General features: G+C 39.4%; 1 protein-coding gene across 2 annotated transcripts in view; it reads right to left on the minus strand.

The window, feature by feature from the left end:
* Positions 1-4977: 4977 nt before the first annotated feature.
* The window catches only part of eng (endoglin), a 57775-nt gene continuing 35813 nt past the window's right edge, over positions 4978-26939 (minus strand). Inside the window, exons 5-14 of one of the 2 annotated variants that reach the window (XM_034709846.1) lie at positions 26156-26336; positions 20118-20292; positions 19912-20017; positions 19490-19691; positions 18964-19100; positions 17204-17434; positions 17028-17094; positions 10708-10818; positions 10577-10624; positions 4978-10474 (exon numbers count right to left, since the gene is read on the minus strand). In XM_034709846.1, coding sequence (XP_034565737.1) covers positions 10353-10474; positions 10577-10624; positions 10708-10818; positions 17028-17094; positions 17204-17434; positions 18964-19100; positions 19490-19691; positions 19912-20017; positions 20118-20292; positions 26156-26336 — 1380 coding nt within the window. In that variant the 3' untranslated portion in view covers positions 4978-10352. The remainder of the gene's footprint in view (positions 10475-10576; positions 10625-10707; positions 10819-17027; positions 17095-17203; positions 17435-18963; positions 19101-19489; positions 19692-19911; positions 20018-20117; positions 20293-26155; positions 26337-26939) is intronic. The other variant, XM_034709847.1, reaches the window with a different exon arrangement.

Raw genomic sequence — 26939 nt, forward strand, 5'->3', positions numbered from 1 at the left:
GTTAGGAGTAATTAGTCTATTGTAGCCTATCCCTGCCTGTTTGGGCAACAGCGACCAATGATATCCGTAACCTTGATCCAGCTTACTTGAGTGACAGTTGTTGCAGAAAACGTCTTATTTTATCCTAATTCATTAAAAAGTAGCTCTTTTGTTGTCGGCTCGTTACAATGTCACTGCTTTATGTCAAGCAATAGTGTTTGATGATGATGTGGAATTATAGTACTGCTATGATACGTCATTGTTGGCTTGGCAGTTTTATCATAAGATACATGTAGAGTAGTTATTCAAATACAGTAGAGCAAGCAGTGGAGCAGAAGGTGCTAACATAAAAGAAGACAAAGCTATGTTATATCACCTCTGAGGTGTTTGAGCCACACGTCAGCCACTGAAGGTGTCTGCATTTTTGAAGGAGTGATGGGATTTGCTTTGAGCACACAGCACTGCCTATAAGTTTGAGGATTACCCAGGTCCAGGCTGTGGATACTCGGCATGGTGTGTGGAAGTATATGGGTGCTTGTGCAAAAGGGTGAATGTGAGAGATGGGGAGAGAGGCTGAGCCCTCGTACACAGTCAGGGAGTGTGTAAACAACCTTGTGTGCAGCACAGCGCCGCAGGGTGTGAAAGTCTGAGGCAGAGGCGGCTTTACTCCGAGTAGCTTCTGTTATTCTCACATGTATCTTCCTGAATTCATCATGCCCCCAGGCTTTATAGGCTTCATGTCAGGATCAGTCACAGATTTGTTAACCTGAGTCTGAGAGAGGTTCTCAAATATAGGTACATAATAATAGGGGATAGTGCTTACCGCACATGGATGTATGATCTATTATCAAATTCAGACGTAAGCAGTGCTGTTTTTATGTTTAACATATACTCTCCAAGAAAGCAGAATGAAGTAAAATCCTAATTTCTAATGTTTCTACACTCTTTTCTTTCATAATTAAATTACTGGCTCCATTCAATTATTTCCCAGCAAATGTGCTTGGTACTTTGCTCCCCAATGAGGCTTATTGTCTTCTTCTGCTCACAGTCAAGACAATCAGTGCATTCAAAGAAAATGCTAATTATGGCACCATCTGGTGGTGGTCAGTGGTAATCCATTTATCAGAGTAATTAAATGTAATGGGACATTTCCCTGCAGCCACTCATTATGCAGTGCTACCAGCAAATCTAGCACCATTATGAAAGCGGTACCGAGATAGTTTATCTTTTTAATTCCATTATAGTAGCTGGTCAACTCTGCACAATTGACGGTTTGTTGAGTGCTTTCACACTGCTCAGGGACATACAGTTAAACACTTGACCTATACTGTACAGAGAAATGTCGAGGTCACTGTCTAACTTGACTGGAATATGTTAAGAATCCTGTGGCTCATATTTTTTCACACTCACATATTTTCACATTTATTTTATATATTTTAATACTTTTTCTTATTTGCAGAACTTAAATTTCTGTTTTTATGAAAGTTAACCACTAATGGTGGAATCTGAATAAGTAGATTAAATTAAGGAACTGTATTAATAACTTAAATTTATTGTTATGACATTTTTTAATGAGCCCTCACTCTATATAATCCTGACTACATGAAAAAAAGATTAAAGCACTAAGAAAATAACCATTTAGTTTACTCAAAACATATACAGTATAGTACATCAAATGCCACCTTGCTCCTTCACAATTATCACAACCAATCAGAGACAGGAACATCTTTATGAATCAATTTCTCCATTAATGATATTTTTGTTGTTTTTTGTTATTGTCTTATAACAACTCCATGCAATTGCCTTCATTCACATTTCAGCACCAGCTCATAGTATCACACCTCGTCTGTCACATTTTTCTATTTTTGCCTCTTTTGTATTTTTCTAGCGAGTTGTTTCAAGTGTTACAGCAAGGTTATTAAATACTGAAACCTGTTAACCAAGCAGCAACAGAGTTGAAAATGAAGCCAATGTGGAGCTGCAATTCCTTGAGTGCCCACTTGAGGCTGGCTCAAAAAGCCAAGGGAAACCCCATTACAATGTATCCTCAAACAAAGACTGGTATTCAATTTGGTCTCTGATAATGGCCAGGATAACATCCTTGATGAGTGCTTAAAGGCTGGCATTATGGCCGAGCACATAGGCTACAGAATGTGATTTAGTCCTTTCGCAGTGGTCGCTGGTTGGACTCTTCCACGGGCCATGCAGTCCTATTGTGAAACAAGCCCTCACTTCCCACTACAATATAAACAATAGAGCTTCTCAGACAAAGATAATTTAATATAAAAAATGCCTTCAATGCAAGCCTGCTTTGTATAAAGGCCTGGTGCCTTCTGCGGTAAAAGAAAATAAAGGACCTGATTTTTATTTGAAAATGTATGGAATATCTGTTTTTTGATCCATGGGATTCTTTTATAAGCTATCTGTTAATATAATGTTAAGGAGTTACATATACATTTGCATAATGCGGGGCACAGCTGAGTTGATAAACGTGTGGGTCGCATTATAACTGTTTGTCAGGAGGCATAAGGCCTGCCTGAACCCACCCTCTGCCTGTTACTAGGTTTAGTCAGCATTTCCAATATGGCAACCACTTCAAAAGGCCTATTCAGAAACCAATGGGCGACGTTATAGATGCTACGGTTATGTTTTAGACAGTCTATGCTGAAAAAATAAATAAATATATATATATATGTATATATATATATAGCCTTCAGAGATGAAAGAGGTAATTCAAATGATGTACAAGCAGCAAAACAGTTCAGGTAGAACATTCAGAGATAATGTTGCCACTTTGGCTGCCCTTGAAAACACATGACAAGAAAAAGTTTATATCACCCTGATGTTAGATATATGACAACCGTGGCTGTCTCCAATACCCATTCAACATAAAAGTTTTCTGAGCATGCAATTTGAGAAGTAAAATGAAGTGTACTCTATTCAAAGATGTCAGTATGCACCAATCATTTGCCTGATTTCTGAGGGAGCTGTTGCTTCACAGTGCTGTGCAAGAAGGAGAAGAAAGAGCCACTCTCATCTAAAGAAATGATGAATAAAAAGTGTTTGATAATAAACTTGCAGAAGCCACCCAGGAAACAAACAAAAACAGTGACATATTTAGTCTTTGGACAGAAAGGTTGGTTTTCTGCTTTCACTGCAGTTTTTAGTAATCTGAGTTACTGATTACACCCGTCAGAGGTGATCAGCAAGCCAACACTATTAACAAATACAATCCACAGTACATTACACATTAAACCCATCATAGTTAACTAAAAAAGATGTTCTCATGTGTTACTGACTCTGCTGCCCTTGAGAGCTTGACAACACAATGTGATGTATATGGTTGGCAAGAAAATCCTTGGCAACAACAATAGAGTACTTTCTATATATTTCTCTCATGGACATATATCTTGTACATTTAATTTGAAAAGACAGGAAATATCCTTGGAGCATACAGATCCACACAGTACGTCAACTCTGTTTCTGTAATCATAAACACAAAGACTGCATGACGGCGACAAGAGAAAAGAAAAATCTGCCTCTTTAACCAACTCACACCTTCATTTTTATACAACCAAGCTGGTTTTGCCCCCAGGTTGTTGTTGCATGCTTTATGCACAGATATCAAAAACATTTGAGCAGGCACATTTTTGTCGAAAAGAGCAGATTTGTCCTGTGAGTGAAACAACCGAAAGAGGCGAGCAAGAAAGCACACACACATAGAAGCACCCACACACAAACACACGCACACAGACGTCACATAATGTATCCTGCGCAAGGCCACAAGGCTCCATGGTCATATTTGGAAATGATGGTAGTCCATAAACATGTATTGTGTGCCTTGGCTCCAGTCCTGAAAACACGATTGAATCTGTGTATAGAAAGGAAGACGTGAAACCCCAGAAAAGGCCACAGATAAAAGAAAACACCATTATTTTCATCATTTCGCCCAACAATAAAGGTTATATACGACTCATAACAGCGTTATGGTATGATGTTTTTCGATTTTTTAAGCTCATTGTTTTTCAGGTCACTAGCCAGTCAAGGTCTGCTGAATCAGATAAAGGTAATAACAATAAAACATAGAAATATGTTTTTGCAATATGTGGTTAAAATAAACACAAAAGACGGCAGGTAGTACATTCATTAATCTGGGTGAAAAACGTATTGGTATGTAACAAAATATTTGTCTCTTCTGTGTACTTAAGTGTTCTTCAGGTAATATGCAGATGACGCTTTAGTTTAAGGTTAACCCCAGCTCAGTTGCCTCCCATGTAAATTAGTGCTTATGCGTGAAAGTATATTAATATTAATCCAGTATTCAAATGTGCATAATGATATGGAGATGCCAGGGGCATTTTTATGTATGACAAGTACATTACAATTAATTTTTAATAAACTACCGTGCTCATGCTTGTACTTAAATAGCAATTGGAAAGCAGCAGCACAACATAAAGCTTAGTTGTTTTGTTTGAGTTTCAATAAATGTTTTCACTTCTAATGAAATCCAGCAGTCTAGCGAATATACATGATTCAATAATTATTCTAGAAGGCTTGTTTTCATCATTTTAAAATGCCAGCTTCTAAGTCAGAAACACTTTGTTATCTGGGTTGACTTTGTTAACTGCTAGCCATAAAATCTTATGTTATTGTGCTGAAACATACTTTAGCAATACCAGGATTAAAAGATACTTCATTTCTGTTGCTAATTCTGTTGTTTTTAATGCCAAAATAATATAATCCCAAGTTAAACGTAGCTTAAATATCCTTTTCGTCCACTGCTATTATGATAACATTTTAGATTGTGTTGTTTTTCTGATTCTTTATCCTGCAACTGTGTGCTGCCAAGTGTGCTGCATTGTAACTCTTCAATGATGTGTTTTTGTCCTGGGGGATCTTAAAGTATCCTGGGAGCTTGTTTGTCAAATACTACATGAAGCTTAATATTTACACACTGCAATGTCACAAGGCTATATAAACAACACAAGCAATAAGTAAGAACATTTGTCATATTGTCTTTATTAAGATAATTTCACACAAAACATATACTTCTTCAGAGACAACATAGATGACCACAGTTGAAGACTGTCTTAACAAACGGACCCAATTTAGATGGTTAAGGAAAGCCTACTCTAGAAAAGTAATAACACTCACCATATTCACATCTTGGCCATTTCCCACTGATCCTGTGCAGAGGCTAGCTCTAAAGCTATTATAATGTACTGCCTTGTTGAAGATTGCAAGACTTTTATTAGTTGTAGGACATTAAAATTACCATGCCACCTCATCCTACTTGATCAACGACTTAAAACATAGTATTAATGGAAATCCAGAGGATCTTCAGGCAGTGTTTTGATTAAAAATCTCATTTTTGACAAGCCATTAGTGACAGTATGATAGGATAACTCCTAGCTTACAATACCATCAGCTACTAATGTAGGTCACTTCTAGTGTATTCAGTAACCCAGTGACGGCAAAGTTAGCACAAACAAAAAAAGAAAAGAAAATGGGACTAAATACCATCATTAACTGTAGCTCTTGGATTATTCCACTGGTTTTGTCATTCTTGCTGTCACCAGTCAGCTAACCCAATAATAGCACAGTTGGCGGTTGAATGCATAGACTGTATAAGATATGGACGTAGTATCTGTGACATCACCCATTTGTTCCTGAGCACTGTTTTGAAGCCAATCGGTGGCAGCAGCCATATTGGAAATGTGGAACTCAACCAGGCATGGTGTGACATAAAGGGGCAGGGTTTGAGCCTCCTAGCCAACAGCTATGTGTCCCTGTCCGGGAGTCAAGTCAGTCATGTCCTTATTTGGGCAAAAACTCGTAATCTTTAATCGTTAGAAAGAATTCACCCCCCCCGTACAGTGTGTGCTGATAGAGAAATGACCTACGTAGAGCCAAGCCGTTTTTTGAACCAGGCTGTAAACATGTTTATTAATGCTGCAAAGATCGTCTTTTTTGAATTGGTGTCTATGTGGTTTCTGGTGTTTCTGAAGCCAGCCTCAAGTGGATTCTGCAGTTGATAACACTTCCGCATGGGCTTCATATTTTGAGACTGGAAGTTGCCACTTGGTTGAATGTTACGTTTTAATATTGTCTAAATTTAGCTTGAAGGTTATTACAAATGTTTTTTTCAGCCTGGTTTTCATTAAGCTACTGGTGACAAAATAATAGGTAATTTAGCTTGAAATGAATTGAATGTTAAACCGTTGTAAAAATGTAGCCAATGGGTTATTATGGTGGTTTCAGTAATCTAAAATACACTTCGGGTTTTTACTGTAAATGCCCGTCTCAACAGCTTTAAATACATCGTCCTATCAGATTCCCTATTTTAACAATTTGCAAATCTGTAACAAAGCAGTACACTATCAGAGCCTCTGAGCTTCCCACCCTGAGTATGACGTCAATGAATAATTGCAGCTGTGTGGATATGGTGCACTTCATATTGAATAAAATGTTGTCAAGGTTACAGACCTTGGTTAAGAATTCAGAATTGAACACTGTTGAAAGACCAGAATAATAAACTCACATAAATGTAGGCAGTGTTAATATCATACCGACCACAGATGGGCACACACGCACAGGCTTGCATTCTGTACACATACTGTATATGTGCACACACTCATACGCACATATTTCATTAAATGTGCCTGAGAAGGCAGAAGTTGTTGCCAGAGGTAACGAAGGGCTCTACAGGGTTAACAAGTGAATTAACTGACAGCCTGTCTGATTATACTGTCAATGCTCCGACAGAAACAGGCACCCACCCGGGCAGCTTTAACACAGGTACAGAATAGTTGACATTTAGAAACCAGAAAGAGTCAAATATTGCGGCCACTTTCTAAATTTAAATGAATAAAGAAAAAGTTTTCACTAATGGCCACACATTTTTAAAAATGTGAATGTTTCCTGAGAGCATCGGGTTCGTGAGTGTTGAATGTTTAGCTAGGGGGGCTTCACTGCGGTGAGACATTTAGACAATACAGTGTCAGGATGTCAGTATCAGCAGAGATACGCCGTGTTTTTGGACAGCAGGGGAATCTCACGGCAAATGTCAAACAGAGGAAAACTAACAAATGCTGGTGCTGTGTTTGACATGTGATGTGTCACGCACTGACTGTGACCACGATGCAACCCAAGCCCAAATCTACATATGGAAATAAAAAAACAAAGATTCCTGTACATATACAAATCTTATTTATTCATATAAGTGCCTTGATAAGAATTGTCCCAGTTCTCTGAATAAGAACAAAGCAAGTTAAGAAATCAGTTTTAAGTAAGAATATCATTCATCACTTACAAAAGAAGAGAAAACATGGTAAAAAAAAAATCTTAGACATTAAATACAAGTTTACCTCATCATATTGCACAAATACTCAAGTGGTAATGTGTAAAAAACCTTAAACCTTATACAAATGTCTTTGGGAGAAAATCCTTTGTGAAAATAATTTATTCACTTTCAAAACTACTTTACAATCTATATCAGTTAGGTGATTAGCTGTTTGGAGTGTGATCATATAGGCAAGTAAAGCAAAAGTTAATCAGTGTATTAAGACCAAATATTTCACATTACAATTTTGGTGTTGTATCAAAGCTACAGTATGCACTGTGGATATAAAATGTTTACTTCAACCACAAGACTTAATGTGTGATGGGACTGATTTTGAAGAGGTAAGAGTGGCAAAATATATAAAATATACTTACATTTGCACATTGAAACAAATTAGTTCACGGATCAACCGTCACTCTACAGTTGTTGCCCTCATGAATGTATGGATTAGCATTTATGCAGGTTCTGTTAAGCATTAGCATTAAGCATTTAAGCATGAAACTCAGTTCTCTCAATATGGCATGTTAAGAGACAGCTGGGAGTAAAGCTAGAGGTAAATTCTTCAAACAGTCCCCATACCATTGTTTTACTATTTGATCATATTCACACAGTGTCAATTTTCCTCTATCGCATAAAGAGTGGATCGACATATTGCACTGCTGCTGTGTTGCAGCAGCTAACAACAGCTAACATCAGCTCATCCACTTCCTTGCTAATACTGAAGTTAGATAGATAGCGTTACATGACAAGCAAGGAAAATACCTTCTGGTATAAAGTCTCTCCTAACATGCTTGCTAGCTAGCTCCACTAACCCTGAAGCTAACAATAATGCTAGCTAGAAATGTACCCGTCTCCCTTTTTTAAAAATTGAGTATTTCTTTTTAACGGTCATGTAAGCTAGGTAGTTGTTGAATGCTAGCTTTAGATTCTGCATTGCAGTAGCTAGAGAGTTCTTTTTTGTGTTTTGACTTTAAATATGACCCATGACCCACCTGGATTTAGTTGTGTATTGTTATTTTAGTTGCAGATCAATTAAGATGCAGTGTAATGATAAATTGCATTCAGATTCCCTGGGTTGGAAACCTGGAACACAGTAGAATAACTTTTTAACAGTCATTGAGCTTCCTACTCCAACCATGGCCTCAGAGGAAAATGGATATCATGTGAATATGATGAATTGCACTAATGGTTATCCTATGGAGTCCAAATAAATTGCTTTCAGAGCTAGTGACTTGTACAAAAAGTTAAACAAAAGGGGGTCAGGTATATAGATATTTAATAATTACCTATTTACAGTCCAAACGTAAGAGTTTGCCAGTTTTCAACTGGGAAATTAGGTTTTCTGGCTCATTTGTTTAAAACAAACATTTGCCTTTAATCTCAGAGATTTCATTTCCTTCTGTATGAGAACTACTAATTAAATGTGAATTTTAATATGGAAAATTTCAGGCTGTTGTTTGTACCTAAAGTCCCCCCAAGGAAGAAAAGTTTCTGGTTGGTTTGGTCACATTGAGGTAGCATCTCCTCAGGGTGCAAGCAGGGATCGAGGATTTCATCTTTGTCAAAGTGAAAGCTGTGAATGTGTTGGTGATCCAAAACATCAATTCAAGATCTAATCATTATTTCCACTCTGCCGCATTCATCTCCAATTAAAAGACAGAAAAAAACAGCAGTGGCTGGTTACTTGAGCTTCAAAGAAGGAATAGTAATGCTTTATACACCATACACAGCAGCATGTAGGTCCACAAGGTTGTGATCAGACTGGCCTTAAAACACATTAATGCTAAACATTTTCTATGAATGTGTATGTGTGTTACCACAGATATCAACATTATGGCATAATTTGTAGTCACAAGACGTATAAGAGATGTGGAATTCATGAGGAATGGACATTCTCTAAAGGAAAAGTGCTGGTACTTTACCTCCAGACAGACTATTCTGGGGATACTCCACCCTGTGTGTGTAGCTGTACGAGTGGTACTTCCCATTTGAACAGCCTGAAAACCGATGTGAGGTGTTCTGGTGCTAACTTTTCATTATGGGCTCTATGTCTTATTTTACATACTTAAGACTGCATTTTCTTGTGGTTCATATTTCAAAGCTACCTCTGAGAGTTACGGTATGTAGGGAATAGTTTTGTTGAGTCATCAATGAAATATAACATATTTTGTAAGATAATACTGGAGGAAAAGATACTATGATGCAAGGCCTTGGTGAAGCTATTACATAGCATAAAAGTGGCACCATAACTTTGTTGTGAGTGCTACAAATGACCCAGAGGGTCAAATATAAGATCCATCTGTTAGGTAGAGAAAAAGATCACTTCACCAGAGAAATCTAGTGCTAACTATAAACTTAGCTCCAGAGTTTCAAAAATAATAGGAGGTAGCTGTTAACCGTTGACCTCAAACTCCAGTTCAGACAAATACCCCTCAAGGTGAGCATCTGGTTTGAGCTTTTCGGTCCCCGAAACATGGCTGACAACTTTTTGGACTGACTTTGCCAAAAGCCCGTCATATTTTTGTTGCTTAGATGTGAAGGCAAAACAGCTTTTCATCTGTTTTTCAAAGCAGGTCTTTTGACTGGTTTGTCTCCTGTCTGACTATTATTGTGCTGCCATCACACAGGCACAATTCATTGAAAGGAATGTAGTGAATTTCCTGTTAGCTCTTGGGGGATATGGTTTGTTTTTCCTGTTGCTTGGGAGCCAATTTATTTTTTTTCCCTCTTGCCCTCTTTAACTTCCTGTGTAGGAGCTTGAGAGGCTGGGGAGGTGAGCGTCAGAATTCATTGATCAGACTTCTGTTATCCGTCATCCAACAACCTCTCCTTACACCCCCACATACTCCCAGATCACATGTAATTGTGTGTCAAAGATGTGGGTTGTGCTTTTTAATGTGAATTTGAAAGGGGGCTGAGAAGGGTGAATTGCTACTTTCAAGCATTATCGAAGAAAATAAAAGCACAAAACCCTTATAGGTGACTTTAGAGGAAGATGGTGGCCCTGCTGGTAGTGGAGGTTATCATCATCTCATGCCATGCTGCTGGTCGGTGTGCTCTGGGTGCTTCCAATGCTAGCGTTAGCGCTGCTGTTCTCAGAGGGGGAAGTGTTGGTAGAGACAGGTTGTCGTTTTGCTCCTGAGCAGGGACATCCTGCAGAGAGAGGAGAGACGTTAATAAGAACCTGAGAAGAGGAAGGAAAAGTACAGGAAAAAATGATTAGGAAAAAATAAAACGTAAAGACAGTTTCCGTACCAGGAAGATTTGCTGCAGTTGAGCTTATGTCCAGTCCAGTTGGGTATCCTGGGTTAGGCAGAATTTGACAATTTAAAATCCAAACATATATCAGTTTAATCAGAAACTCTGTTTATCAGTCATATCTTCACCTGTTTTAATTTTGATAAACCACAGAGCTCCAATAAGTAAAACTCCAATCAGGAAGCCTCCAAATGCGATGCCCAAAACACCAGTTAGGCCAAAATCAAAGCAGGGAGGGGCTGAAACATAGAAATGAAAAGACAATGTATGAAAGCCTCAGTAAATTAAAAACAATAACAACAAAAAAAGCAAACAGCAGTTAAACTTGAACTATTCTTCAGTACTTCCAGCTTTGCAGTGCAACATTCTGATATAATTTTGTATTTTTGTCGTGACATTATTTACACAAAAAAAATGAATTGTAACTCCAATGTAAAAGTGATGACACAGTGGAGAAGACTTGAGAACATTTTTTAAAATACATAATACCATTTCTTTCAGGTTTTGGCAACGTGATAAGATTGGTGGATTTCCCTCAAAATGATTAGCAAACAAGCAGACAACTTGCTAGTAGTCTTTTTCAGAGTGAGTGAATTTTCAGGTGCTCAATTAATCGGTACAAATGAGCCAAAAGTAGAATACTGTTGAATTCACAAAGCACGTGCAAAAGGGTAAATGCACCAAACAACAAACTCTGCTGCAAAACAAATCTGTGTCTCTGTGCTGTTTGCCTATTTTGTCCGGTGCTGTATGAGTCTCAACCTCAGCACATACAGTCACACCTTTCCACATGTGTGTCTTTAGGTTTTCTACCCACGTCATGTTTTAATTATCTGAACAAGCTGCTCTTGCTGTCTCCAGGGAGGAATCTACGTATGTTATAAACGCTGAAGTTTGTATCATGTCCATCATATATCGACTCCCTGTTACACTGGTAACACATTGTCCACTCTCCAATCATCTGTATGAGGACTGAGTTGAGCTCTGTGAGACTGAGAGTGCAGCTCAGTGCAGCATAGAGTGGAGATGCCGACAGCTCATCTCCACAATTAGAAATAAAACGGAGCAAACTGCATGGAGCTGCAAAACTTTATGTGTGTGTTTACACATCACCATGACCTTGATGTAGCAGATTTGGGGGGTGAATGATGCACCATTTATGGTGCTATTAGCAGCCACAGATGACTCCTCTGATTTTTTCTTAGACATTATGGTGACTGTAAGATATTTGTGCTTGCTAGCATCATCAATGGTGTGTTTTTGAGCTGTTTTTGGCTACATAATCATGCAATAAAAATACATTTGTGACCATTGAAGGAGACCACTAAAGACTCACAGTGACGGAAAGTGCCGTGCAACTTTTAGGCCTTTCAAAATTGAATGAATCTCATCTCAGACAACCTTAAGAGGCACTTATAATAGTAGTATAGATTGTAAACCTACACATTTAACTCTCTTCCATCTTCTGTCACTACAACAAAACCCTCAAACCTGGCAGTAAATGTGAGTCATTACTTATTCAGGGTTAAACCTCAGCTTTACCAAAATAAAAGCACAATTATGCTCAATCATTCTCTCTGTTCTAATTTAGTGATACAAATTTCAATTTACAACCAAATTTGGCACTGGTGATGTTCTTTAGCTGAGCTGCAGGCTGGCTGCCCCTCTCCCCCTCCCTCCACAACTTGCCTCATTGCTGACAAAGTTAATAGAAAACATAAAACCTAGAGCCAAGAGTGATGGGAAAAAAAAAAATTCTTTCAATTCAGTTCTGAAAGATTTTGAAAAACAGGCGAACATTAACAGTCGCTCAAGCTACTGTCGTACGGTGCCAGAAAAATACTCCTCTTGTCTGGCAAGGTTTTGCATCTCTTTTGTGGTCTGGCGAGGCCACAAAGGATCGCCTTGAGACAGACGTCACTCCAGGCAGAGTGTACAAAAGTTCATTGACAGTTTCCCCCTGAACTCTGAAGTTCTCTCACATCTAATTGGATATAGTAACAGCTTACTTGGCTGTTATTGATCTTTGCATTCATGCTAATAGCTCAGACATCCTGTAAAAAATCAGTTTGTGAAAGAAGACTCATTAAGAAAGACATTCAAGATTTAAAAAGTTCTGACTTTTTATATATGTTCTGGTTCTGACTCATGAATTGTTTTCCAGACTTCAGTTGTGTTCCAAAGTCTGAATTTAGGAGTGTGGTTTGCTCCCAAAGGTTTTAAAAAACACACAACTTTAGCTGAATCAATGCGAACAAGATGTCAGAGATCCCCACCAGACACAAAAACAAGTGTCTGCATGCTTGAAGTTGCATTAGAAGAAAAACAGTGTGCAAAAACACATTATTTTCCTTCTCCCCTTCTTCTGCTACCTGCAGAGATTCTCCCACAACTATCCCGAACATTTGGAGGAAGCCAATCATCACCTTTGCAAGAGTTTTCTCTCACCTGTCTGTGGTGCATGCAGCCTCCTGGTGGAATGTGTTAGGCAAAGAACTACACTACATTTTGAACAGCACTGCTCCTCTGTTTTTCCCATGCATTAAAAGACAAACAAAGAACAGAAAACAGGAAGTGTGTGTGCAAAAAGTGTGTTCAGATAAATGTGGGTGGTGTGACAGGCTTTGCAGTGAGTGGGGACAAATCTCATACATGATTTAATCCAAAGAGCACAAACAGGGTGAAAAGCCACAGAGTGACTGCATAAAGTTTCTTTCAATACAAATTTAGTAGAATGGGAACACTCATGATTAACAGGCTGATATTTCATTTAAAAACACCCTAAATAAGCTGAATTAGTCATGACCCAGAGCACTGAAACAGTGACATCTTGTGGCCATTTCTGCCGACTGCAATCCCAAGCAACAACCAGAGTTTGTTGATCCGTCAGCGTGGAACATTCCTTGCCCTCAAATGTGCTAAAAACACGACTTCAAGTCGAGCAGGCTTTCCCCCTGGGACTGTTTTTTTATGTCTGTAATCAGCCGCTGTGTTAGTTTGTGTAAGTGCGGCTGAATAAACAGGAGCAGGAAGCAGAAGCTCCTGTGCAGGTGGAGAAGAGGACACAAGACAAATGCCTGTGATGTGGCTCCCTGGAGCCTTTAGAACGGAAACTACAAAACAGGACTGATCACTGCCAGTCCTGCTGATATAACCTTTGTTGCTCTGACTCTGGCAAATGAATGGAGCCGCAGCGAGAAGACATACCAAACCAGATTTTTCCTCATTAACTAGTTCCATTTCAGCGTTTCAGTGAATGCCAGTCTCTGGGGAAAACATTTTTTTACTTTTACACACGCTAAAGCAAAGGAAAAAAAGGAAAAACAGGAAACGGAAAAGCTGCCCAAATAAGTACAGCAACTACTCTCATCCTTCTCCTATAGAAGAAGGGATAGGATGAAGGAAGGGTTTACTAAAGCCATATCAGGGCTGATGCTCTGAATATTAGCACAGCTTTAAGGATGTAGACGTGCTGATATACAGACAACAGCATGTACAACAGCTCTGCTGGATAATTATCTGCAGCAACAGATGATAGTTTTTCATGCTGTTCATTTGGCTCCATAAACATAACTATATCCACAACGTGACTGAACTTACTACATGTTCCCAGAGAGATACTATATTGTATTGTGTATATTTATACAGCAGTTATTGACTACTTCTTGTCCAATCAGATAACTTGGTCCAAACTAAGTGCTGATAAAGGGTCTTTCTCAAGTCATTAATAAGGATGTAATGATATTGCAAGCACAAAAGTTTTCTGATGTCAGTGCAGCATATGATGCGATCTTTCACGGGCAGAAGATGTACTTTTTTTTCAGCCAAAGTGGAATGAGTGAAGGGAAGTGGAACCTCAGAGACCATAATCCCATGCGTGCCCCTCATCCTTTGCGCTCTTAACACTGCCTCAGATGTATAGCACAAATGGCGTTAGCGACGTAGAACGGAGACACAGTTCTGAAATTATGGATGCTCCAGTGGTCTTTAAATCTGAAATGCAGAGTGATTTGGTTTCCTCGTGTCAAGGAATACCTACACATAAGGGGATATGGGAAATCAAATTGTCAACCTGAAAATATGCGAAAAGATGTAAGGAAAAAAATCCAGCCAGGCTAAAAGACTGTTAAGGAAGCGTTTCAAGCCTCACTTCCTCATGATAGTGCGAGAGCTCAAGAGATCAAAAGATGTATTTCTGCATAAATATCCTAAGACCTGCAGACCTTTTCTGTGGTTAATAATGGGGGATTCAGGATAGTAAACACACTGGAGCAAAATAATAAATTCCCATCAAGAGCACAGTTCAGTCAAACAGTAAAACTAGCTCTCTAAAAAGAAACATAAATGGTATATCTTTCCACATCTTTATTTGTCCAATTCAAATATATCGCAAATTACATCATCCCGTGGACTTATCGCGATCCTATTTTGAGATTTTAACATCCTTATTTATTCACGTGTCTCCCTTTTGTCCCTCAATGAAGTCATTTCCTCGTGTCTTAAGGCTGATTTATACTTCTGCGTCGCCCCTACGCAGCAGGGGCTGACGCGGACATGAGCCCCACATACTTCTGCGTCGATGTGTCCATGACGCGCTGCAATTCTCCTCCGAAACGCTTGAGGGCAGTGTGGTCTCTCGGATAGCCGGTCGCCTGCTTCCGGTCCTGCTACGATCTCTGTTTACTTTTCCACATCGATTCAGGGCGTGTTAAGTTAATCTACAGCTGATACATGTTGCTGTTTATCATACAGACACGATTACATGAAGAATAGAGAGGAGGAGATGAAATACACGGCCGATGTGCGGCCGATGTCCGGGATCCCGGAAGTGCTGTGAATGCGGGAAAGACAAAGCCGTCGAGCGGACCAATCACAGAGCTTGCGGTCCGCGTCGGCTCTACGCGTAGTTACATTTTGGAGGAGGTGCACGTCAGCTACGTGCGTAGGCCTCTGCGTAGGTACGGGAGCTACGCGGACCTACGGCGTAGGCTACGCCGTTGATTCGACGCAGAAGTATAAATCAGCCTTTAGCTGCTCATAGAGAGGAATTCAGTGAAAGGACTGAGGAGGCAAGGTTTTCTTAATGAAAATTCTTCATTCCACAGCGTCAGTCTGAGGAGACGAGCGTCACATTTGTCTCTAAAACCCACCCTGAAGAATGTTTTATAAGAAACTTTAAGAAGTATGAGAAACCTTTACTGAGATATGTGTTCTATTTTTTGAAGACCAGGACAGTGAAAATGACCTGTGGGGGAAGAATGATGAAGCTGTTACCTTGGAATCTAACAAGTCTTGTTTCACTGGTTGCTACTTGTAGATCTGTTGTATAAAATCTATATCACACTGTAGCAATATTACACATCTATGATCTATCAGTGAAAAAATACCGACACTAATGAAATGCCTCTTGTCCAATCACATTCCCTTGTTGTGACTGTCTAAAAAGTCTGTCAAACTCTACATGATCCCGTTTTTGGTCTACATCCACTTCCTTGCGTGCTGCACAGAAATGAGATCATCTAATTTTTTCCTGGATATTAATCATATGTCTGTTGCCTATTCTTTGTTTCAAGAAATACATCTCCCCTTGTTTGACTCCTTGGTGTTGACTTGTCCGACAATAGCAGCATGTCCAGTGGCTGTGTTTGGACAGAAACCCAGTCAGACCCCCTTTGGAAACACAAAAGACTTCACCTCCGCTCCCCTGAGGGCCATAACGTCTGATTGTGGCCACAAGGTCAGGCTGCAGACCTTCCTAGAGGACGAGGCCCGGCCCCGTGAAACCCCTTACCGGTTTCACTGCATATCCTGAGCTCACTGCTATGACAACGGCCCGGGCTGCATTTGTTGTGCGCTGAAAACAACAATAGGAATGAAAACTGGAGCAGCAGAAGTAATTCACTAGCAGAGCATCAGACTAGGAAGTGAGTCCTCAGGGTATACAGGGGAACTTGAAACAATATGAAGGTAACTGGGAGTTCATAAAGTTTAATTTAGAGAATTAGAAAAGATACATTTACCCTGTGGTCAAAGAGAGTTAGAAAAAAGAGGCTTTTTTTAGCACTATGACAACAGCTTTATATTTAAATAATTTTGATGATCTGTATTGTTTTGTTTGGATCACTTTACTTAATTCAAAAGTGATCTGTTTATTTATATAAATATGACTTTAATAATAAATGTATGCTAGAAAAAAGGTAATAATCCAACATATGCTCTATTTCTAGCCTTGAAAATGATTTTCCTTTAATATTAAGGTCAGTCTTCAGATGGTTCAATTAAGCAGGTATCTGGAAAATCACTTACACCATCATAAAATAAAATTAGACTTTTATTTTGAAGGGGAGAAAAGAGAATCATATAGAGGAGTTCAAAAATCATCAGAATCATATGAATTAGACTCAAAGAGCTTGAATGATCCATGTTTTGGAGTTTAAACTGAACTCACTGGGTGGTTGCAGACATGGCTGGGTGACCTCCAGGTTCCTCTTCACTCTTCCTCCATCGGCACATTTCTAGTGATGTGATGAAAGAGAGGAAAATATTTCAACAAAACCCAATATGATGCAATATCATAAAGTCCTATTCATCTCCTTCTTTTGAAACGACCTGATGGACTCATACCTCGCTGTAGCAGAGTTGGACATTGCACTCCAGGTCCCAAGCAGTGGCCTCCAGCTCCTGCAGCTGATCCAGAGAGAAGCTGAGTCGGGTGCTGTTGGGACAGGAGTTTAAAGAGCAGGTCTCGGGTATGAAGGGCAGGTCCTTCGTTACGGGACACGAGCCTTTGGAGTGCACAAAGCATTTGTTCACCTTGATGGTTAGGACAATGTCTCCTAAAGTGTCCCCTGAAATCTAAAAGAGACAGAAAAAGATCAAATTAACCACAAAAGAGCATTAACAACATGTTGCAAATGTTCAAAGAGCCACCAGGAGGTTTCTAACATTGTGTACAAGAGGCTTCATGTCATACGATGTTTTACTGATATTCCACATAACCTTCTGTGAACATTGGTTTATAGAACACACTTTCAAAGCCTTGAGTTCAGCATTTCAAACTCATTCATTGAAGTCAGAAGTGACCAAATATCAGACAAGTGACTGGCTTCAGACAAAAGAGCAGGCCACAGCCTCTGTTATGAAAACAAAGCGCTAATCAAAGCCGCTTTGTACTTTATCAGCAGTACTAGTGTTGTTAGCTGTCATGCTAGATGAAGGCTAACGGAGTATTGAAACATGCACAGCCGGCTAACGTTTAAACATGGTTCAATTTGAAACAAGAGGATGAGTTTTGTCTCAACTAAAACCATAGCACAGATATTTTAAGTGTCTCGTTTCAGCCTGGATAATTATTGCTGTTCTCCATATTTCATAATTAAATTAATTTAATTTCATTCCAATGTGTTTATTTATAAAAATCAATAATTCATATTGGTAATCTTCTTAGGGCGGATATTTCCGATTCATGTGGAAGAACCAAAACCCTGATATAAGGACATCATTCGTTTGTCTTTTTTTATATTATTAAGGCAGAAAATGTGGGGAGTAAAGAGGGAGAAGACATGCAGCAAAGGGTCATTGCAGCAGTCAAACTAATGGCCGCTGGAACGAGGACTACAGTCTCTGTATAAGGGCGGGGTGCACTTTAGAACCGCTGGGCAAACTAGCACACCACATTGAGCTAATTTCCACTATTATTTGAGACACTACACTCATAAGAAGAATGATTTCCGAGATTATAAATCAACCAAGCGGCAACCTTCGGTCTGAAAATATGAGTCCAATGTGGAAGTGCTAAAAACTGCAGTTCATCGAGGATCCGCTCCAGGCTGGCTCCAGAAGTACCGGAAACCACATACACACCAATTCAAAAAAAGACGATCTTTACAGCAGAAATAAACATGTTTACAGCCTGGTACAAAAAACGAGTATAGTCTGGATAGCTCATTTCTCGATCGGCACACACTGTGGGTGAATTTTTTTCTAACGTGGCAATTTCGAAAAGATATTGAGATTATGAGTCTTCCAATGAGAGGCACAGCTGACTTGATTGGCTAGGAGGCTTAAAGCCCGCCTCTTTACATCACAATCACTCGACAGCAGCAATATGGCTGCCGCCGAAAATTGGCCTCAAAACAGCGCTTCAGAAACAGATGGATGACGTCATGGATACTACGTCCATATTTTATACAGTCTATGAAATCAACTCAGAAGCTGGGGCGTCCTCTAAACAGATTTCACGAAACAAGACAAAATTGCCTCCTGCTGCCCAATAGAAATAATGTAGATTTGAGGACTCTGAGTTGGTTTCATTTTCACCCAGAGTCTACTCCCTCTTCTTCCTTATATTCAGAATAATGGATGAAGTGTCAGTATTTTCTTACCTCTGCGTAAATTCTCTTGTCACTCTGCACCTTGGTGTTTGGATCGAGGGGTTGACGGTAGTCTGGAGACACGTAGAGCTGCATCATCAGAGGCATCTGATCAGGGCCGTTAGTGATGGGAGTGACAGTCTCTGGCACTGTTTTTGTAAGTGAGAGAAAAGGGATAACATTATTATATACCCCCATTTGACAACTGTTACTAGACCTCCTTGAATTGTTATTAGATTAAATGCAGATGATATATTGTTTTATGCTTTGGTCAATACACTCCTCCAGTCAAAATCTGAAGCTAAGACTTACAGTAAGCTTTGAAAATCCTCTAAGGGCACATACAAATTACTGCATAGTACATTGTGCATGTAAAGTTGAATGTTAATATGGATGATAATAATGAATACAACTTTTTCTTATATAAAAGCAGCTATTTCCCTCCTACTCTCTCAGTCCTGCTTACATTTGCAGCACTGTCCGCTCTCTCTGAATCAAATGCAAAAAGGTTTCAAATTTCAGCAATTTATTGTCTTACCTGCTATACTGTCTTTTCTCCCAAGTACCAGAAGAACCGTGGAGTACTCGGGTCGGAGTTCAGTGTAGCTGGTGAAAGTGGTGGCTTTTAAGACACTTAAAGCCTTCCTCTGCACGTCCTCTACGTTGTCGCTGTTCAGGATAGTCATAGGTTGGATTACAGTTGTGATGGGCGGCATATGGAGGACAATCTCATTGTTGGACTGTGGAAAGGAAAGACAAATTCAGATGAATCAGTTAGAAATTAGAGATTGCCTTGAGCCAGTACTCACACAAAAACAAGCGTACATACACGGGGAAAGCTTATTAAATGTGCAGTACAAAAATCACTTAACTCAATCAAACACATGGTGAAAGGACGATAATTATGGTAATTCTTGGAGCTATAACTTCTGGTGTGTGTGTGTGTGTGTGTGATCTTACAACAAACTGCGTGAGCTGTGAGTTGAGGACGGTCCATGTGGTGCCCTGAGGTCCTCTCAGGAACACCTTGGTGTTCTTATTGCCCATGAGAAGAGATATATTGCTGCTATACAAAGAATTAGGAGAGAGTTGTAAGCAGGAAATACAGCAAAAAAAAAAAAAAAAATTAAAGGCTTATATTGTGCGTTGTAAATCTGAAGTTTTACCGAATGGTGGTGTCCTCAGGGATGTTTATGATGTGGAGCTCGGCTTCAGCACTGGGAGTCTGTGGCTGCGGGGAGCAAGATTTTATGGGGGAAGGTTTAATTTCTATGCTCAAGAAGTGCTTCTCTTGGATTTCTTCAGTTTTTAGGACGCACTGTGGAGAGCCGGGTTTGGTTCCTGTGAAACCAAGAATATCCTTGTTACATCACTGCAGTTCACCATTTGAAAAACATTCATTTGCTGCCATTACATTTATTTTCTATGTTAGTTAGACTGAGTTTTGCTTTGACTTATGCTCTCACAAATAATAAGGTTGCCTGGAAAATAAATAGAAACATACATTTATCAAAGACACTTAACTGATTTTGCCAAAAACTGAAATTTTAATTTCCTTTTCAGTGTTTTTCTTTGTTAAAAGCTCCCTTAAAGAAAAATTTGCAAAAGCAAAAAATGAACTTCTGATCTGCATTGATTTTGGTGCCCCTTGTGGATGAAGCCGTCATTACTCATTTCACATGTCTCTTGCACAACAAGCTAAAAACTCCTTACTGGCGCTTTAAATATACACATTTTCCAATTCGTATTAATTGCATGATGCTCTGTTTTAGCCATTTTCTTTTCAACTCTGATGATTTCATGCAGTCTGTTTTATTTTGCTGCCGGTCTGAGCTACTCTTTCTAAAGTTCAATTTAGTGCAGTGCTCTGTAGATAAATAAATAAAGGCTATTTTTGTTTACTTGCTGCTAACACAGACAGTTTAAAGTGTTTAACTTGGCTTCCAGCAGTGAAGAGCCGGTCTGCAGCAGGAGACTAAGCTGCCTGGGCAGAGGTATTACAGCAGTCTCATGAGAGCGCACTCTGCTCAGCCTTTGACCAAATAATGGTGACAGATGGTTTACAGGTGAACCCTGGTGAAGTGCCCAAATTGCAACACACATTTAGCTTCAAAACATTACGCTGGACATGGGGGTGATAAATGTTACCCGGAGCACCTCAAATAGCCTCATCACACCCACAGCCGAGTGTGCTGAAAAGTGTGGAGGCAATAAAAGTATTGGGTAACTAAACTTTGAGATTAATAGTAGTTTGAGCATGTGATGTAGAGGAAGGGAATCATACTGCAAATGTATTTAGACAGTTTTTCCTCTATAAAACATTGTTACCATTAGAAAACAGCGAGAGTGTACATATAAAGATGTAGGATGAGACAGCCTTCCAAAAGTGAAGCCAAAATATTTATAGTTGCCTCTGCTCCCCACCTCCTCCATATTGACAGATGGGGCATGTAAAAAAAAATAAGAATCTCTTACATTGTTTCCTTCATAAAAAATACTTCTTATCATATTGATTTATGTTCAAGTGTTCATTCTCATACTATTCAAGTGTTTAATAACATAAGATATTGTGGGTAATCTAATGATTCCTTATCATAACTGCATTGCTTCCGGATTGATCAGTAACGGAAGCAATACAGTTAGTGAAGTCAAAACAGCTCATGTTCCAACTCAGCTAACTGCTCCGCAGCTTAGCTAAGAATTTCTCCTTTTCAGAAATCATCATGTAACACTAGCAAGAAAAAGGGTTAGCTAGGAATTGGTTGAAACCTAGCTTAGCTGTTTTTCAGCAGCGGGTTAAAAAAAGCAATGGAAATCACGATATGTCAGATTATGTACCTTTGCATGGTATGAAAACCTTTAGCAGTAAAATCTCACACAGAATTGGAGCTCCCAACGTTGTGTGTGAAGTCAAAGATAATTGGCTGCTGTGGAAATATAGTCAACTGGAAATAGACTTTAAGGTTACAGCCTCCTACCTTCTTGGAGTGAGGTACTGCCAGAACTTTTGAAAGTGCCCTCTCAAGCCTACAGCAGCGACGTATTCATAACTTTATAACTAAGGCCATTTTGAATTAATTTTAAGCTACAATCCGTCACTCAAGCTGAGCAACTTAAATTTAAAAGAAGCTTCCTTAACACTGCTTAACATGCCTCTTCTGCACTGGCAATAGCATGACCTGAATTTTATATCACATTGAGATGTCAGAAAAAAAACCTAAAGGCCAAGTACATATTTTCCAGCAAATCTTCAACTTGGCAATATGTTGCTGTGTAGTCATTGCACAGACTTTTCAAAACGCCTACTAAGAGGCCTACGCAGGTTCACCTTACACCCCATCATGAGCCGAGGGAAACAACGAAACAGCAATGTAAACTGTTCTGCTGCTTGGGTAATTTTAATGCTCTTGTGGACTATGAGTCAGTAAAAACACCAGCTACAGTAAAACTAAGAGTGGGTGAAAACGCAGCATTTTAGCAGAATCTAAACAACATGTTTTAAATGAGAGGGATGTTAACCCGTCACCTAATGTAACACGCAGCAGAACAAAGACCCGGAAGAGCACTGACTATGAAAAAAGAGAGATTAAAACTTAATGAATCCACACAAAATAATGTTGAAGTTACACTCCTCCAGTTTCACTAAAGTTCACTTCTCTTTTTCTCCATTCGTGTCAGAGCTCCACTTTGACTCACCCTGCCTTGAGCAGGCTTTGTTTGGAAATAATTGTGCTTGCATGGAGCATCCCCGCTGCTACTGCTGCTGCTGGCAACAGCAGCGAATAATATTCTTTATGTTCAGCCTTTGGTCAGTGGTAAACACTCATTTTGAATCCCTGAGTTTCTGGGCCTGTGTCTTTGGCATTAGTGGCCATTCGTCCATAGCTATCCTCTTCCTAAATGCTTTGTCATATGCAAATGGTCCTGTCAGCACTCAGAATGTCGAGCTCAGCACACAGCACTTTCAACAAGGAGGGGGATTTGCACAGCCGTCATGAGATTTTCCCATATGGCAGGTTTGTACTGGTGTTAGTGTTTCAAACATGCAGCATCATGGAGGGTTTATTAAGAGTCAAAATCAGCAGTTGCGATTCTTTAAATAGAACATGCATTTTCAGTTTAATTGCATGATAAAACATCCACATACTTGGTGCTTTATTATTTGATGAGGGAAACAATTACAATTTTCTTTTTGAGGTACATAGGGGTAAGTTATGGTCCTTTTTGTAAGACGTTTTCTTCTGCTTCTCTGCTTTATTGCTAATGCTGTTGTTTCACAAGCTATCCTAATGAATAAAGGATTACTTGTCACGTTACCGCAGGCTGTTTAGTTATGTACAAAAATAAAACAGTTTTAGTAAGACTGTGCATTCAACATGGATTGGAATATTTAGCAGGGAAGTAATAACCTTTGATGATAAAATGCAAACTTACCACCTGAAAATATAACACAGCTAGCATGGCAGCCACATATGTAATGAAATGTGGTGGAATAACATGGATTATAAAAAGGAGACGGTTATTGCTGTCACTGAAGACCAGCGTTAAAACCACACAAACATTTCTGTTGAGGTGTTTTAAGGACTTGCATCTATTAGGGCAAGATAAACAAGATTTATAACATGTATTCAACATTTAATGTTCATAGGATTGTAAAACAGTAGATTGCATACTCCCTCACTAATTTATGGTGTTGTTTGTAGGAGAAATAGCCATATGGCGGTCAGTGCATGACTCATATTGCGAATACATAGTGTGAAACAGCATGGGGTCTACAAAAGTTGCCATTCGCCTGAAAATAACATTGTCTGCATGGCAGCATATGTGATTTTACAGAGTCATGTCTGTTTTTAATACAGTGCTGTCTAAGGGCCAGAAGATCTCAGCCATTCAGTACTACTCTACGTCCTTGTCCCTTTCGTGCAGAGATTTCTCCAGATTCTTTGAATGTTTTCATAAATATTTTCAGTGTTTTGTTGTTCCTGTCCCAACTTTTTTTAAAACATCACGATGCCATCCAATTTTAAATGGGCACATATTTTTCATAAAAAGATACATTTTTCAGTTCTTGTTTGCACTATCAAAAAAAAAGAGTCTTAAAAAGTGTTTGAGAATGCAAGCATTTCTTTTTTGGTAGAACTTGTTCTTTATCACAGCGCAGTGTTTTCTCAGTGATTTCATTTTCAGAAACTTAAGATAAGATAAGGTTAGTGGGCAGAGATATCCCTGGAAACAATGTTGCATCATTCCTTGATTACAGTCCTGCAGATTGGCTGCTGAGTTATGTAAACTGAGCAGGCTGGACATATTTTTCTCTCTTATGAAAGAAAAACCTTGTTTTGAAGAAACAGATGCAGGTGACTTAGTACAGTAAAACATTTTTAGCTAATTATATCTGAGGCATTTTTTTGTACACAGCAAGTCCTCTACGAAGCTGTGGTGACCTGATAAATTAGTATAATGCTGTTTCATATAAATCCCTGTTTCCATACACTGTAGCTGATTCCTGTAGAGATATTTAGCAGGAGAAAATTTGTGTTATTTACACTTGAGGTCAAAATTGTCAGCCCCCCAGGAATTCTGGAACATTTTCCTTAAATTCTGCCCAATGTTTGAATAATTGATAAAACTTGATATAAGCAAACATTCACCAGTGTTCTTTAGTAGCTTTGGTACATTTTGGAATGTAAAATATTTTTTTAGGATAACTTTATATCAAATATAGTGAAAAATGGGGTGGTCAAAATTATTAGCCCCACTGTGAATTTTTGATTTTAAAACACACCTGAGCAGTCAGTTTGTTTCCTAACAACACCTGTTGGTCAATTTGCTTCCTAACAACACCTGAGCATTCAAACAGCATTGAGATTTACTTAAGGGACTCCAAACAGAGCACTTGAACACGTTGTTGAGAGAGACTACTCTTACTAACCATGCCAAAGACAATGGAAATCAGTCTTGAGCTCAGAAAGAAGATAATTGAGGCTCATAATAAGGGGGAAGGCTATACTGTAATCTCCAGGCATTTTACAGTGTCTAGAATAGCTGTACGTTGCATCATTGCAAAGTACAAGGAGACAAACTCTGTTAGAAACAAACCTAGGCGTGGTAGAAAACGCAAGATTTCATGAACTTTGGAGAGGAAAGTAGTCGAAGATGTCTGCAAGAAGCCCCGGACATCTTCCAAGGTGATTGTTGCTGACCTGACCTCCATTGGAGTTGATGTTTGAAGGAGCACAGTTGTGAGGGATCTTCGTCATAGTGGGCTTCAGGACCAGCGTCCCAGAAGAACCCCTTTACTCAAAGAGTGGCACATCAGAGTCAGACTGAGGTTTGCCCGAGAACATTTGAAAGGTAAAGATGAGTTTTGGAAGTCCATCCTTTGATCTGATGGAACTTTTTGGGCATATGGATGTTGTTCATGTTTGGCCAAGAAAGGGAGAGTCCTTCAACCCTTAGAACACGGTCCTCAGAATTAAACATGGTGGAGGGAGCATCTTACTGTGGGGCTGTTTTGCAGCCTCAGGCACCGGAAACCTTGTTCTGGTGCATATCATCATGAAAAAAGAAAGTTATGTTGACATTTTGAGGGATAATGTGAAGAACTCTGCTCTTAGTCTAGGCTTTGGTCGGCGCTGGGTCTTCCAGCAAGACAATGATCCAAAGCTTACGTCAAAATTGGTCAAACAGTTCTTAAAGGACACCAAAACCAAGGTCCTGGAGTGGCCCGTACAGACCCCAGATCCCAATCCTGTTGAGAATCTGTGGCGGGTGCTCAAAGTGAATGTCCATGCTCAGAAACCATTTATTTTGGACCAGCTGGAACAATTTGCATTGGAAAAATGGGCCAAAATCCCTCCAGAGACATGTGCCAACCTTGTAAAGAACTATTTGAAGAGGTTGTTGTCAGGTATGGCTCAGAACGGGTGCACTATTGACTACTTATGGCCAGGGGGCTAATAATTTTGGACATGCCTTTTTTACCTTTTCTTGTTTTAATTCATTGCATCAATAAAATATCCAAGTCAAACATAGTGAACATTTGTCTTTGTTATTTTGGAAACACATAAACTATAAACACTTGTTTTTAATGGTCATTTTCATGGAGAAATCAAGGGTTTTATCTGATTTCACAAGGGGGGCTAATCATTTTGACCTCAACTGTATATATTAGCCAGGTTATGCATACTGGTTTATATCTCACCTATTGTTCCTGTCCTTGTGATCACCTTCGGGTTTTGGATTGTGGTGAGTGACGTTACACCTCCAAACTTCTGTCTTGCCCATGTGACCAGCTCCTCCATATTGTGAGTAGGGAAGTCTTCCCTGTGGATCACTTTGGATTGCTGATTACTGTAAAGGGTGAGCCTGGAGTCATTGTGAATCTGTAAAGGAAAGCCCAAGTCTTGCCAATTAATTTCATGACACACTACTTCCAGAAATAAAACAGAGTCATAGACCCCCCCCCCCCCCCCCCCCCCCCCCTGCACCTCCCTGTGTTCTAAAAGGCATGAGTCTGTCTGTTACACACTGCTACAAAAACACAGAATCCAGTGAGTCAGCTGTATATTTATTTTTATTTACCTCCAGTCTGCTCACATTTGGTCATATCAAACATTTCAATCCCGCCCCTCTCATTCTCCTCTGTTACTTTTTCTTACCCTCCACCCAATTCTCCCTCCATTCTCTGAGCAGGCTCATGTTAAAAAGAAATGTTTATTATGGTTAAGTGTCCACGAGCACAGTTGCACAACCCTGTTGGAGCCATGGTCTTTCCTTTGCTTCCTGAGTGGGGCCAGGAAATGGGACTTTTTTAGCTTTGTGCGTCACCACAGTCGGCTGGAATCTGGCTCCATACAAGGTATAAATATATACATCCATCCCCATCGACTAGACACTGCTGTTTCCTCGTCTGGGCCGATGGGAAATAATGGAGTTTACATTAAGCTAAGCATGATAAAGAGGGCAGAAAAATGTGCTGAGAAAAA

The sequence above is a fragment of the Notolabrus celidotus genome, chromosome 19, assembly GCF_009762535.1.
Source record: "Notolabrus celidotus isolate fNotCel1 chromosome 19, fNotCel1.pri, whole genome shotgun sequence".
NCBI lineage: Eukaryota > Metazoa > Chordata > Actinopteri > Labriformes > Labridae > Notolabrus > Notolabrus celidotus.